The 15,595-nt window shown below is 42.8% G+C and overlaps 1 protein-coding gene across 2 annotated transcripts in view; it reads left to right on the forward strand.

Annotated features, from left to right (window-relative positions):
- Window positions 1–15,397, forward strand: part of kcnd2 (potassium voltage-gated channel, Shal-related subfamily, member 2) — a 35,757-nt gene extending 20,360 nt beyond the window's left edge. The window contains exons 2-6 of one of the 2 annotated variants that reach the window (XM_056416978.1): window positions 9,509–9,671; window positions 10,145–10,243; window positions 11,186–11,284; window positions 12,240–12,460; window positions 13,819–15,397. In XM_056416978.1, the coding sequence (XP_056272953.1) occupies window positions 9,509–9,671; window positions 10,145–10,243; window positions 11,186–11,284; window positions 12,240–12,460; window positions 13,819–13,996 (760 nt within the window). In that variant the 3' untranslated portion in view covers window positions 13,997–15,397. The remainder of the gene's footprint in view (window positions 1–9,508; window positions 9,672–10,144; window positions 10,244–11,185; window positions 11,285–12,239; window positions 12,461–13,818) is intronic. The other variant, XM_056416979.1, reaches the window with a different exon arrangement.
- The last annotated feature ends 198 nt before the right edge of the window (window positions 15,398–15,595 follow it).

Consider the following 15,595-nt stretch of genomic DNA (forward strand, 5'->3'; position numbering starts at 1 on the left):
GGCGCCCCTTCGTGCTGCCAACTCCTCTTTCATGTCCCTTTGCCCTCCCCGTTCAGCCACGAAGCAGCGTAATTGCATTATCAAAGTATTATACTGACATGGCAACATACTTTTAGCCCCTGGCTTTTTAAAAGATTGAGGGGAGAATGGGCTAAAATCTAAACATGGAACGACACATTTAGACTTTAAGCAATGAGTCAGTTCACCTAGTTTCATCTTGTCCTGACTGATGGAAGACCTGCTTCATGCAGACCTCCCCTGATACATATTAGTACTCTCACATTTGCTGTTTGTCGGATAGCAAGCTATTTTTATGAGTCCATGTGGACACTTAACCGTTGTAAAACTTCTATTAATACAGAACAGCCATTCATCTTGTAATTAAAATAAATCGCCGTAAGGAATCAGTTGTAATCACGACCACGAGGAGCTAAAGTAGAGGTGACATGGCAGATAATAGCAGTGGAATAGGGCTGTTTTTTGTGTGCATAGGACAGCAGTTGTTTCACAAGTGTCAGCAGGGGTAGTCTGGAGAAGAGTAGATGAATAGAAAAAATGTCAAGCAGTTCTGTGCCATAGCACTGCAGGATAATAAAAAAGGAGGAGAAAAAGAAAAGAGAATGACGCCTTTCATCTGCATTTCATAGTTAGAGGCAGTCAAGTCCAGGCAGAGGAAGGGTGAGTCAAAGTCAGGAATGGAAGAGCGGCACAGAGGAAAGCTTTTTATCATCCCTGACTCTTAAGAAGATCTCCCCAATGAGAGAGGGCGTGCATGCTAATATTCAAAGCTGCGATGATAACTAGCCGTCTGGTTTCACCGGGTGAGGGTTAAGCTGGGATTTGGAGGGCTGAGGGAGTACATGTTTGATATGTGAGCGAGAGAGAGATGAGGTGTCTTTGCCAGAGCTATACGTGCTGGATTATTCTATATGGTTTATCTGTGTCTACGCCGTTAGGAAAAGAAGAGGAATTTCAACAGCCTTTATTGGTTCTGTGTCGTTGCTGAGTCTCCACGGTGAACCTGCATCACAAAGTCTTCATTACCTTCGCATTGAAAATGCGGAAGGTTATGTTTTGATCGCCGTGTATTTATTTATTTATTTATTTATTTGTATGCGTGTTATTCGCATACGTAAAAAAGTATTAAACCGAATCACATGAAATTTGGTGGGATGATTGGTTATTATCCGGGGATCATTTTGGGATCGATCGGGTCAAAGGTCAAGGTCATGAAAAGGTCAACATCTTCTTTTTACCATAGCGCGGTCAATTTATATCCAATTGGCATGCAAATAATGCCAAAATGTTCATAATTCAATGCCCAATCTTTTGGTATGCGAAGGTATGCGCTCTACCGAGTGCCCGTTCAAGTTTACTATGCATTAACACCCACTGGCATGCGGCCATGAGTGCAATGGCTGTTTCCTTGAACTTCCCGTGCTAACCTTCAGCTCCATCCATCGCCTTTTTACAAATCTGCAGAGACTGAAGCTCAGCTGTCTCTCGCATCTGATGCGCACTTCTGTCGTACTGCATTTCAACATCCAGTCGGAACAATGGAGTGTGTGCATCTTCGCCTGCAGAGTTGACAATGTTCACCTATCTTATAGTTGTCCTTCCCTGTAGCTATTGTTCGCAGTTACTCACACTCGAGTGCTCAGTTTTTCCTAGCACACATATTACACCAGTGAGGTCTTCTGGCTCCATCCTATCTCTGCTTTCCCATCTCGCCATTATGTTGTGTAGTTCTGTCAGCTTCTCCTTCGTTCCCTTATCACCTGCTGTAAAAAAATCCGTCAGGCTAATCCAAGCGCCTGTGGGATTCCCTCCTTTATAACGATGTCTATCTGAGGGATAGCATCAGAGCAGAGTCCTATTGGCCCACGCACTCTTAATCCCATCAGTCTTTGGTGTCCAAACCCAAGAGAGGCAGCGTTTTGGATGTCGGGCTCCCGGGCTGCAGCCAGAGGGGCAGTGCTGAACATCCGGAATGATACCTGGTGTTTCGGGATTATGCTGGAGATCATGATAATTTATGTTGCTTCTGATTCTTGAAACCTTGTGGTGTATCTCCCCCAAAGGATTGCATCGCAGTGGTTCATACTGTAGCTGTGCCGCTGCATTGAAACATGCCTGCAGGGCGATAGCCACCAGTGGTGCTTTCCAGTCTCTCTGACATGACCAAGACTTTATTTCCCAAGTGTGTTCATTGGTACCAATGGATAAATACAGAATGTGCTTAATATTTTAACATGCTGACCAAAAACTCCAAACTGAATCACATTTGCTTTATCAATAATATACATCTATGGTACACAAGAGAGAGTTTTCCTTTATTCAACTAGCTCCGCTTACCCTTGTTTATCAGTTAATGCAGCAGTCTCTGTTTGCTGAATTTCTGTATTCTTACGACGTGGTCAGATTCACGATGCCTATCGGCACAAAAATGAACGATCATATAGCCTTTCCTGTCTGGTTTTTACGCACTCATTTTTTTTAACGAGAGCTCTTAATATGACATAACCACCCTTAAGACCTCTCCTGCAACGCGCGATAAATCTTGCGTTCCTCACAAATACACCACCAGAAATGTATATCTCCCTGTCACTCGTGTGAGCGTGCCTCGATGACATACAGGCAGCATAATCCATTTCTTGATTTACTGGATTCATAGCTGTGTGAGCATGATGGAGTTTGGGAGGAAAATTACTTTTTTTTGTTGGTACATCTATTATTTATCTGTCAGCAAGGATGAATATTGTGCTCTTTCAGCCTCGCGGAGAAGGAACAGAGAACCGTATTGTCAGGGAGCATTGCTCCATTTGCTCCTTGTCACCATGACTTGTAAAAAATGGAGCATATCTCAGATGGTCAATGTAAGACTTCATCACTTCTCTGTCAGGTCCTCGGATAACGTTTAATGTCATACCCACGCTGGCAGTCTCTGGCCCTCTGCTGTAGCTTTACATTTCACATCACTGTCACTACTTTCAGGATATCCGATGCTCCCCGACCTTGCCACTCTCCCGCTGTCCCCTCGCTGTTTTTAATGCCTCTGTCATTATCAACAGTTGATTGGTACAGTCAGTGACAGTATCGGAGTTTCAGGGTAATTGACACATGTTGGTCTCACAGGTTTGGAGGGCTTGTCTGTGATCTAGAAACTATTGAACTGTGAAAGTGAGAGAGTGAATTACCTTAGGAAGCACCGATAGAGAGGGATGGGATGGTCGGTGGAGGTCAGACAGAAAATCATGCATTCACCGAATGATTAAAGACATGCCAAATGAACTCGATGCAGGGAGCATGATTGAAATGTACCAATCTCCTCTTTTTGATATGTATTTCTATTATTTCAGACTCATGAGTCCATAAAGCAACAAACACAAATACAACAACAAAATATAAAATACAATACAATACGAGGACGGGTATAATTTCTTCCCTTTTTTCCCCCTGAAGGGTTATTTGGGAGTTTTTCCTGATCCGATGTGAGGTTTTGGGACAGGGATGTCTATGTGTACAGATTGTAAAGCACTCCGAGACAAATTTGTAATTTGTGAAATTGGGCTATACAAATAAACTGAATTAAAAACTGAATTGAATTGAAAATAATCATTGCAGTTAAAAAGTCGGTGGTGGTTGAAAACATACAAACACTTGGTCCAATGTTTCCAGAAACAAGAACAATACCTTGCATCACTGTGTTAGCTCAGCTAAGGCTTTTATGATGACTTTTTTTTTTCTGAGTCATTTAATCAACATTTTAATTTGTATATAAAATTTATCATGGAAAGTGGGAACATTACGAGTCACATATGACTTACACGTGTCCATCTGGGAAGCTTGAGCAAGATTCTGAAAGCATCATTAATGCCACCTGAATCTTTTTCATTGTTACTTTACTATAACTGCGCCACAGGTGGGTTGTATAGAGCAGTAGGCTCTAAAGAGAGAAGTTTTAACATCTTCTGTACACATACAAAATATATGTGCCAGCATGTTGGCTGGTGCATAAAGTTTGCAACGCCTCACATCGTCATCGCTGAGGTCATTCCTGATGATGTGACCCAAATATATAACTTTGTGCACCACATTTAGCTCCTGGTCTGACATGAATAATTAAGGAAAATGTATCCTCTGATCCCCCTTGGTTTTAGCTATCCTGATAACACCTTTTTTAAATATGACTTTTATATCATAGTGCACACCATATACCTTGAACAATGGCTGTAATCCTGTGCTCTAAGGAGACAGGACCACTAAGTCGTCAGTGTAGATCAGAAGGTTAATAGGACTTTCCCCCACCATACATCATGTCTTACACTCTTTTAACTCTTTGAGAAGGTCATCCATATATAGATTAAAAAGAGCAGATGACAGTATTCCACCTTGTTGGATGCCATTGATCACAAGGAAGGGTGCAGATATAATCTTACCCCATCAAACTCGTATGGTTTGACATGCATACCAAAAGTGCAACATCGTAATCAAATATGGAGGAACCCCTCGCTCTTGCAATTTGACAAACAATTTGGAATGATTAATTCAATCAAAAGCTTTAGATGCATCCAGGGAACACATCAATATTGTGGTGTTATGTCTCCTGTACTCACTAACAACTTCCTTCACTGCATATATACATACGTCTGTGCTATGTTTACTTTTAAAACCAAATTGATTATCAGTGGTTATGATGTACTCTTGAAGTCTATAGCAGAGGATTTGTTCTCATACTTTATAAAGTATACTGGACAGAGCAATTGGTCGGTAGTTTTTAATGCTGGATATTTTAAAGGTTTTACTTTTGATTACTGGCACTAACAAAACAGTGAGCATAGAGTCAGGAAGTAATCCAAAGTCACACTGACATTCTGTTAGCATGCCCCAGATGTTCTGCTGTAATTTGGTCAAGGCCACATGCTTTGTTCATTTTTTCTTCGATACAAAAGCAAAAATGCTAATCCTGTGTTAAATGAAAAGTGGTGAACCTTGACCTTTTTAAAAAAAAATTATGAAGTGCTTTCTTTTTCAAACATTTGTCTTGTTTTATCATCTCAAAGAACATTTCATAGTAAGTTCACAGTGCCTCAACACCCACCAACAGATGCCTGGGGGTCGATTGCTTGCGGATAATGTGAAGCAAACGCAAAGCGAGATGTGAATTTATAACAGATCTCGTTGAAGACGGTGAGATATCAATTAATTTGAGATTCAAATGATCAGATCGCAGGCCCCTCCGCAATTATTGGCATGAAACAACGGATAGAGATCATGCACGAGATAGGACAGTGTGCTTAATTCAACTTGATTCTAATCAGCTGACGAATCAAAAATGGTTAATGTATTAATCAAATTAGTTTAATTCTTTTGCTTCTCATTGAAATATCAAAGTGGAGTAGATCAAAGTGCGGTTTGAAGAGATTCATTGTCTGTACCATGACGGGTTTAACAGAACAGCGCCGCACAGTTCGGCAGCTCCAGCATCTCTATCACAAGGTTTCTTCATTTGAACACTTTGACCTTCATTGCTCACATCAGTGGAATCTGGAGCCCTGAGGCCATTCATTCCCTTTGCTTTTATGATGGCCCTTTACTACAGTCACTTTTATACGAGGAGAGTTAGTTTCACCGTAAAAACCCAGGAAGCGGAAGCCAGAAGTACCACGACAAAGGTGCCAGTGAATGATTGGGTTTTAACGCTGGTGACAAAGCCCTCTCAGCCGAAAGATCCGCCACAATCCTTCTTGGATCCTAATTGTCAGCCGTGCTAAGCTGTTGGCCGTGAACTCAGTTGGCGTGTGAGTCGGTGGGACCTCCACGATTACATCAGAAACTTAAGCCTGTGCTCAAACGAGAGGTGTTTTCATGTAAGTGGTGCGTTTCTCCTGCCAACCCCAAACTCTTTTGATCGGTCAGTTTATTTCTGCGGTGCAAACAATTTAAAATTTGAGCTGAACAAGCATTCATTTAATTTTGTTTGATTTGCTAAAAAAAAGAAATAAAACGCCCCGTCCCCGTCTCTGAGAACAGTAATAAACAAACGACGTGTCTGTAAAGTCATCCAGATATCTTGTGGGTTTTTCCCCCAGTTTTTTTCTCTCGCCAACCAGATGGCAGTCAGATTTCAGAAACAGGGTTCTGGAAGACAATCAAGCAACGAGATTGCTTTTTTAGGAAGGGGGATTGGTTTAACTAGATGTCAAATTAAAGATCCTTTCCCGCACACACAAACAAACAAGTGCATAATCTCGTGGCTGTGTGTGTGTGTGCGTCTCAGTATCCGAGTGTGTGTGTGTTTTTGGGTGTCTGCGCTTACTGTGCGACGGTGAGGTCGGAAATCTGTCTCAGACCACCCCCTGATAGAATACCACACACTCTTAAGGTCAACCGCACAAACTCTGCCATGCGGGTTGATACAGGGACTCATGAATCTGTGATTGCTCTATTATCCCGAGCTGGGCGAGGACATTCATCCCCTGTTTACTGGATTTGTCCTTTTAGTCTGACATTTCCTCCACACCGTCTGAGGCGAATCCTCCGTTTCCCTCCCTCTCAGGGCTCTGGGCTTCATCTGCAATGCTGTCGTCCCACTGTAGGACAATTCTACAGAATGCGCTGTTTTTAAGACCGGTGCTGGTGCGAGCGCAGTATGGTTTCACGTGGCTGGAACTGGGGAATTGACACTCAGTCATTCCGACACTCCTCTTCCTCCTCTGCAGGGTGGATAAAGATCTGGCCATCCATCTTCGTGTCTCACCCATGTCTGCCCGAGGTATAGCAAACGTGGCTACCTGGTAGTCGGAGACAACAAGAACAGAGCAGGAACATTACTTTAATCTCTCCTTGATGCTAATTCCTGCCTCTGCCATCATCCAGGAAGCAGAACTCTGTGTATCTCAGCTTCCCCCATATGAACAATCCATCACTGTTAGTGTTTCTCTCAAGAGTGCACTCGCTCCTTTCTTCTTTTTTTAACCTGTGCCACGACGATGCTTCGCTTTCAAGAGAAAGGAGCTCAATAAATTCTATCCCACAATTGGATTCATGCTCACACCCAGCAGCATGTTGCGGCTCCTCCCATTGGACTAGAACCCACTTGAGCAATCACGTATGCGTGAGAGAAAGCGTTCCTACATTTTTTATGTGGATCTCTTAATAGGCTTTTAACAGAACATCCGGAATCCATAATTGACACCTTCTGTCAGGCTTTGTCTGTGATTACATAGGAAAATGACTTGACCTGTAATGAACTGTAAAACTAATGACACCTGTGTGAGATTACTCAACTTGAAAGCAAACTGTTGTACATGAAGTCCCATCAAGCGTGATATTAAAATGTCCTCTTTTACATGTTTCCGCCCAAGCTCTGTAAAGGCCCAGGCTGTTGGGCCCAATGTGACGGAAACCTGAGGCCAATGACTCAAGCAGACGACCGTGGGCATTAGACAACTTCATTTATGAAATAGTCAACCTCCCGTGTAGCGATACATTCACATTACGCTGCCTCACTTGAGAGACGCGCGGCTGTCACAGCCACTGAGCAATGCTGATGTCCTTTCCTACCTGCATTCATCTTCCTCTCAGGGGGTAATGGTCTTCTCAGGTCATTTGCGCATTAGGGTCTTGATCATTCATCTCACCCACCTGCATTCCTCTGGATGCTTGCTGGTCCTCTGCAGCGCATAGAGAGAGAGAGAGAGGTTGTTGAGAAGAAAAGGAAAACATACATGCTCTGAATCATTCATTTGCTCTCCTTTTGCTAAAAACCCAGTGCTGCCTAAAGTGTCTCCAGGGAGCTATTCATGAACATGCAGGTAACGTTCAAATGATTTGTGGGTGTAATTTGCAGGTTAGCGCCTTGGAGAAATCAGGGTTTGTTACATTTTTTATTTCCCGATGTTGAATGATAATTACCTCTCTATGTGGCAACAGGATGTCACAATGTGGGTTAACGTGTCAGTCTTGGTAGCATATGAGTGGTTGAGGTGTACATCCACACTGAACCGGCTTTTCACGACTGTCACAAACAAATCAGTCGCTTTGAGCGGTGGAGCTCCCCCCCGACTGGCTGCTGCTGAATGAATGTACGTTGTTTGCTCATCAAATAATTATTTAAAGGACCACAATGCCACAGAAACAATCATGTTAAGATAACTATGTCTCACACTGTTGGCTTCTGAGCGAGTAACCTTATCCAAACAGTGTCTGTATAGTCTAGTTTTGAACTGAAGATAACAGTTTGCCCCATTCAGCATATATACAGTGGGTACAGAAAGTATTCAGACCCCTTTACATTTTTCACTCTTTGTTTCATTGCAGCCATTTGCTAAAATCAAAAATGTCATTTTATTTCTCATTAATGTACACTCAGCACTCCATCTTGACAGAAAAAAACGAAATGTAGAAATTGTTGCTAATTTATTAAAAAAGAAAAACTGAAATATCACATATATATATACTGTATATAAACTTATCTACGAATATACAGAATATGAGGCTACTTCTGAACAGAATCCGTGCTGAACGTTGGTATGAATGGCGCTTCGTTCCCTGACGCACTGAAGTGCATTAAACGTCAATTCAAATGCTTATCTGAGAAAAAAAGTGAAACGAACTGATCAAAAATATCGTTTAAAATGAGCGAACCAAACAATCGAAGTCATCGGAGTGTGAAGTAAGGAGCACCAGACGTGTCGGCAAAATGTAAAGAAAGTGAGATCATGGAGACAGTTTGAATTTAGCTTTACCTTGAGCCCAGACAGGTCTGCCTGATAGAAGACAGGCACATTAATCTCTTTCATGGGGATGATTCATTCCCATCTGACGTATGCACGACCATCAATCTGTACTCGTGCTGAATGTAGCCTGCTCAACATTTGTACAATGTTGTAGAATTGCATGCGTGTGCTTCTTCGATCAGTGTCGTGCACGATTTCCAAAGAGCTGCTTTTCGCTTCATCCCAAACACAAATTATTTTATTGTGTTTTTTTAGTCTGTATCTGCAGAAGAAGGACAAACCCCACTTGTGGCTATCGGTGGCCCGCACACTTAAACCGTCTCTCCAGGGTTCGACATCCCACTGTTCCTTTTGCCTTTTTCTTTTACTTGATGTGATTCTACTCCCTGTATCTTTTGCAAGCTGTTTGCGGCTAACAGAGGTCACGGGGGATATGCGGCGCATTTGGTCATGATGGGAAAGCATTAGCCGGTCCCAGCAGGTGTGTAATTATACATGAAACATGGCTTTAAAAGAGGAACATCGCGACGTAGAAAGTAGGCCAAGAAGAAGAGGTGTCACAGAAGTCATATTTATTCCTCACCCACTTCGAAAATGTGTGACTTCGTTTTTGAAGTTGTGAAATAATCCAAGGTCACTCAGACTATTTAAGGACTATTAAAAATAACATTGGACACACAACAATTTAATTTGATGAAACGAGATTCTTTCAAAGGAATATGTTTCCACCCAGTGCTTACTGTCGTCTGTTGTTTTCTGTGTTTCAGGTACGGTGACATGGTGCCAAAAACCATCGTGGGGAAGGTGTTTGGCTCCATATGCTCTCTGAGTGGGGTGCTGGTCATCGCCTTGCCTGTCCCTGTCATCGTGTCAAACTTCAGCCGTATCTACCACCAAAGCCAGCGGGCAGAGAAACGACGAGCCCAGAGGGTACAGACACTCCCCCTCCCTCTGCCTCTCTCTTCCTTTCTCCTCTCTACCTCTATTTACCTCTTCTATCTGCCTCTTCCCTCTTTCCCTGTCTTATCCGCACAAAACAGAATGACAGGGCAAACACTATCTTCCAGAATATTAATCTTTGATTGTGCTTTCTGAGTGTGTGTGTGTGTGTGTGTGTATTGGATGGGCTCAACTTCCTTTAGTTCATTTCAGTGGAAGAAAGAAATTAGCGAGGGAGTGACAATGAATGAACAAATGATCTTCAGAGTATTGTGTCAGCTGCTTTTAAATAGCATTATGTGCATTTCTTCCCTGAAACTGTTTGCTAAGGCAGAATGTCTTAATCGTAGGGTTAAGCAAGGCCTCTCCCTACGAGATACTGTGACTGCCAGAGGGAGATAGAGTCAATTAGTGTGACATACAAACCGTCCGAGGCTAAAACAGAGGTCTGTTTGTTCAAACAGAAATCTCGACTTGCTAGAATCCGTGCTGCGAAGATTCGAGGCACTAATGTCTATATGCGCTACAAACAAAATGGGATCCTGATCAACTCACTGGAGGAGGTAACGAGACCAAGCAGCGGCTTGGGGGCTGACTGACTGGGGCCTCGCTGACACCTGCATGCCGCTCTGCTTGGGGGGGGCATGCCACCACACACGGGAGGGGTGGGGGTGGGGGCCATCTCATGCTGTAACACAGAGGCTGCTGTCATTCCAGTGCTTCAGTGTGATCATCCTCTCTCTTACATCACACCTCTGAGCTTCAGCCTTGACATGCTTCCTCAACACTCTCTCTCTCTCTCTCTCTCTCTAACCATACAGCAGGAGGGCCAGGCGGGCACACTTGCCTTCTAGTGGAGCACAGCCATTACCGTCACACTGACTCATGACCAAGCTCTGCATGTCTGTCCAACAGGGTTTGGAGGGGAAGGAGGAAACCAAAGGCTTACTGCTATGGATGCTGTCTGCTCGGCCTGCATCTCCTCTAAACTCTGTTTTTTTTATCCGGTGTGTCGTTCTGTGTGTTATTTCTAGAGCATCCAGATTGCAATGCAAACTAACACAACATACCTTCCATCACAGAGTTGTGCAGAGCTCCATCAAAGTGTACAGTGTTGTTGTGGTCCGGAATCTGTGGCGTGTTTGGTGCAATCTGTTCGATCTGTGTCTAGGTGTGCCACTGCTGTTGCACTGAAATGACCTCTAATTTGACGTTTCTGGTCCTTGTCACCAAATCAGCTAACGGGTGGCAAAAACACAATTTTATCAGTGAAACATGTTGTGATCAGTCTACTGTCTCTACGCATCTCTAAAACGTCCACATCTCACGAGGATCTCAGTAGATTGGCTGCCGTGCTACAGATCAGCATTTTAACACTCAGTGCTTTGCGTACTCTTACTCCATCACCGATCGAGCTGTTGCCTGAGACTCTGTGTCCATGCAGCATCTTAACCCGCTCATCTACCCTGTTTTTTTGTTTGTTTTTTCATTCTGTGTGTTCGAAGGCCTCCAAGGAGGCCGGACAAGCCCTGGTGGCGAAGGCCCCCAGCCCTCCTTTTGAGAGCCAACATAATCACCTGCTGCACTGCCTGGAGAAGACCACGGTGAGATACCCTTTCCTCCTCAAACATAAAAAAAAGATAAGTCCACTGGAAAAGACACAAGCGCTTTGGCGTCTTTCATTCTTACTATCTTGGTAACAGAGTTTATATAGCGCGCTCTAAAAACAGTTCTTGTGTGAAATAATGCATCACTTGTGTTGTAGTTTCAGTTGTATCCACCGCTTACAGTGTGCGGCAAATAGAAACAAAGTGAGTTTGGTCATCCATGCTCTGACATGTAGCCTACGATCTTTTTTTATATGCAGCACAAGTTAAAAATAGCTGCAAATGGAGCTGGGAAATGTTACGTCCCCTCACTACCAACATGCGAAAGACAACACGACTGAAGCAGCCAGTAACATTAGTCTCTCCAAACAAATTTTTCACTATCTATAATTTAGAGCTGTGCAGGTTTTACATATAGCTGTAAATCCTATACAGAGATATGGACCGACAGTAAACACGTGCCCCCCCCCCACCCCCCTCTTGATGGTTGCCTGGGAGAAGCTCCATAATGGGTTAATGCCATTCAGATGGCAGCGTAGATATTTATATGAGGAACTCTCACGGTGTGCATTATAGATGTCAGGGATACGTGAGTAACAGAGGGAAGGTATTACACAGGAGGTATGATTCAAGGCATGGCGTCACTCTGCCACCTGCTGGCTGCGCCTGAAACCCTGGTGGAGCCTGACCTTCAAGTCACGCTCATTTGTCACAGGGATAACAGTTGTGAATGTTTTCACAGATGGCATTTAATATGGACATCTGGGCCAACGTATTTATATTCCCTTAATGATTCATTCTCCAATTATTAAACAATTTTACTGTGGATTCTGTTCAGTCTGTTTAGTCTTTACTGTGAAACATCTTCACTTACTATTCCGCGAACATCAACGTAATAGAGTGATTCACGAGCGACATCGAATTCTAAATGTGCCCCCATGTTGCTCCGCAGAATCACGAGTTTGTGGACGAGCAGACGTTTCAGGCCAACTGCATGGAGATCTCTGTGATGAACAAGTCGGGCTCTTGCGGGTCCTCGCTGTCCTCGTCCCCACACGGCCTCAGCTCGTGCTGCTCTCGACGCCACCGGAAGAAGAGCAGCTTCGGTCTGCCCAGCACAAACAACCAGGAGCTCAGCACCATACAGATAAGAGAGAGGCCCGTGGCCAACAGGTAGTCTCTACGTCGCCGTCTCGCTCACTCACACCAGATACACAGCCGATCCTGGATTATATGACGAGGGAAAAAACTGTATTGATTTAACGCTCGGACGTGATGGATTCAGTTTCACTGAAAAAGAGTATGAATTATAAAGGAAGTAGCCTACAAAACATAGTGGTGCTGTCCAGTGAAGATCCCTGAGTCTGGATCAGCATGTTAAGTGTTTGGTTAGCTCTTGTGTAGAAACACTTCTAAACTCAGGGCCATTGTTTCCACCATCAGGTTGCAAATGATAACTCATGCATTTATTTCCTCCCCTGAGTAATAGAACTCTCTTTTCACGTACCTTAGCAAGACTTTACTAAACTGCCTAACTGTGGTCCAAAATGCTGCTGCCCAGCTTTCCCCCAGTCCTCCAGGAGGTCTCAGGTTAGTTGTGATCACTGTGAGAGCCATTCGTGGTCAGGCGTTAAAGACTACTGCAGCAGCAGCAGGTCTCTAGTGTCCCCTGATCGATGCTTGTTAGTCGTTCCTCGCTGAAGGCTCATGACTAAAGGAGACTGGGATTTAGAGGTGGAAGCTCCTTGAATGTGGATTTCTGCCCCAATTGAATTAACATCTCTGGAAACACCTGTTTAGAATTGCTCTTGTTTAGTTTCTTCGATTTCTTTAGCTTTCAATCTGCATTTCCTCCCAGGCATTTAGTCTTCTGCTATGAAGCACTTTGGGCCATCTGCTCTTGAAAGGTGCGATATAAATAAACTGATTTGTATCTACATCCTTATTTTTTAGAGTTTCAGATAAGCTGAGGGCTGTTTTTTTATTCAGGCAAGTCTTTTATGTTTGAGGTTGAATGAACCTAAAACTGCAACAAACAAAAAATTCTTCTTATCGAATGATAATTTTGCGTTTTGTAGATACATGGTTTTTTGTTGGAGGCAACAACAGTTCAAAGCATGTGATTTTATAACACGCTTGGTTTTCACATTGCATGTGAGAATATAAATTCATAGGTGAATTGACACCCATTAATGTTGGTGTGAAATATTTAATACACAGGTGAGAATTATCTTTCATGGGTTATACATTTCTTGTGTGGGGTCTTAAATGAAACATGCAATAGGGCAGTCAGCAACATACAGCAAATGAGAAATATAATGTATTCACATGCATACAAAAACACACATTAATAACTGAGATATGTATACTTAATGCCATTATATAGTCACTCGGCACAAAGAAAGTGGGTCATTTTGTATTCTGGCCTTTCGACTGTTCAATATAAGAATAAAGAACTCGGTAGGGGCTTTGTGGAAGACAATCACAAGGTCAAGGCTCTCACCCTCTTTCATCCCGTGTTTCTTCTGCAGCCGCTCCTGCCTGAATGCCAAACTCGATGAGTCTGTGCCCTTGAAATGTGACAAACCTTACATCACTCCTTCCATGGTCAGCCTATCTGCACCGGCGGTGACCTCATCGGATGGACACGGCTCCACCACCACCACCGCATACTCTCAGAGCAACATTGTCCGAGTATCTGCCTTGTAGATGTCACGCTTATCTGATCAGCTAACTGGTCTTATGAAGCACCAGATGCTGAGGAGAGGGACCACCGAGCATCAACCTGCCATAATCTAGAGGGATTATAACATTAGCAGAAATCTGGGTTTTTGAAATAGTGATCTCATCTGATGTCAAACTCTGCATGGTATTAAAATGATCTGGACGGCTGCCTTGGAAGCAAAAAGCAAACCAGCAGATCTTGCACCATTAAGCACAGCAGAGCAAGGAAGCGTTGGAAGTGCGTGGTTATCGTTGTTGCCTAAAAATACTGAGAAAAGAAACTTTATTTTTGAATATGTATTGTAGTTGTATTTGTTGTCTTCTGATTCAAAGGAGTAAAGGCAGATGTTAAAAAGTCATTTGTGATGGCCTCTGATGACAAAGCACACATATTCATTAACTGAAGGCCGTCTTTGTGAATATTCAATCATCTACTTACACATTAGAAACATTCACTTCACTCACCAACCGGATGAATAGATTGTTTTGAAATCCCTCAATTAACTGCTTTCTAATCGTCTCCTCACTGTTGTAAATTTCGAAAAACATACATCCACTGGAAGAGATAACTGTTGTGAATATTCATGAACTGACTCATTAACCGGTCGATGTCATCGCTTGATGAGTAAAGTATACTACGCATCCTGACATGTTTGTGAAATGTGCAAGTGAAAGTCAAAAATGACGAAATCTGTGTTAGCTTACATATTTGACATTCTGATATGGATCTTTGAGAAAGCTACTGTCATTGATTAACAATCTAAATTGAGAACGATACAGGGTACATATTAGTTAGGCCACAAGGTAGAAATATAAGTGAATGTTCTCCGCAACACTTACTAATACTAACCCTAATGTGGACACATAGTGTTGACCTGGAAAACCATATGAAAGCCTGTCGAACATCAATGCCATTGAGTTGCTCTTAAATTATAATATCCATTATAATAAGCGAGACTTGGTAGATTTCACTGTGTTTAAGGGCCATTTTGTACATTTTTCATATTGTAAATATCTCAGTTAGAAGTTTATCGACTGCATTTGAAGTTGGCTCCTCTTATTTCTAGATTTAGTTTACAGTTGTTACTATTTCTGTCTGTTTACTGGTTGAATTAAGGATTTGCATGCTGTCATTGCAGAATTCTGTTTTATTAAAAGTATGTCTTCTTGTTGGAGGTTTGTCAGTAAAATTGAGATTGATGGAAGGAAACGCAATGCGACTGGTATGGTATGTTATGATGTAAATTCCGCAAAACTTTGCTTTTAATGAAATGCAAATCTTGTCATATATTGAGTTCATATATATGGAGTAAGGCAAAGGGACAAATGGTCACACATTGTGCATTTGGTGCAGTGGATAGAATAAATACTGTAGCTCTACTGAAACATCCATTTTATGAGCCATGTCTTGTTTTTTTTTTATTACCAGAGCACAGTTAGCTGGATTTCATAACGTTTTGCTTGATTACTCAAAGAGCATCACTAATAAGCATATGGGGGTGATAATTAGGTAATGCTGCAGGACATGTGAGGACCTGACTGTCCCAGTGGTTGGTCCTGCCTGCAGGGCCTCTGGAGACGGAC

Source organism: Pseudoliparis swirei, chromosome 6 (assembly GCF_029220125.1).
Source record: "Pseudoliparis swirei isolate HS2019 ecotype Mariana Trench chromosome 6, NWPU_hadal_v1, whole genome shotgun sequence".
NCBI lineage: Eukaryota > Metazoa > Chordata > Actinopteri > Perciformes > Liparidae > Pseudoliparis > Pseudoliparis swirei.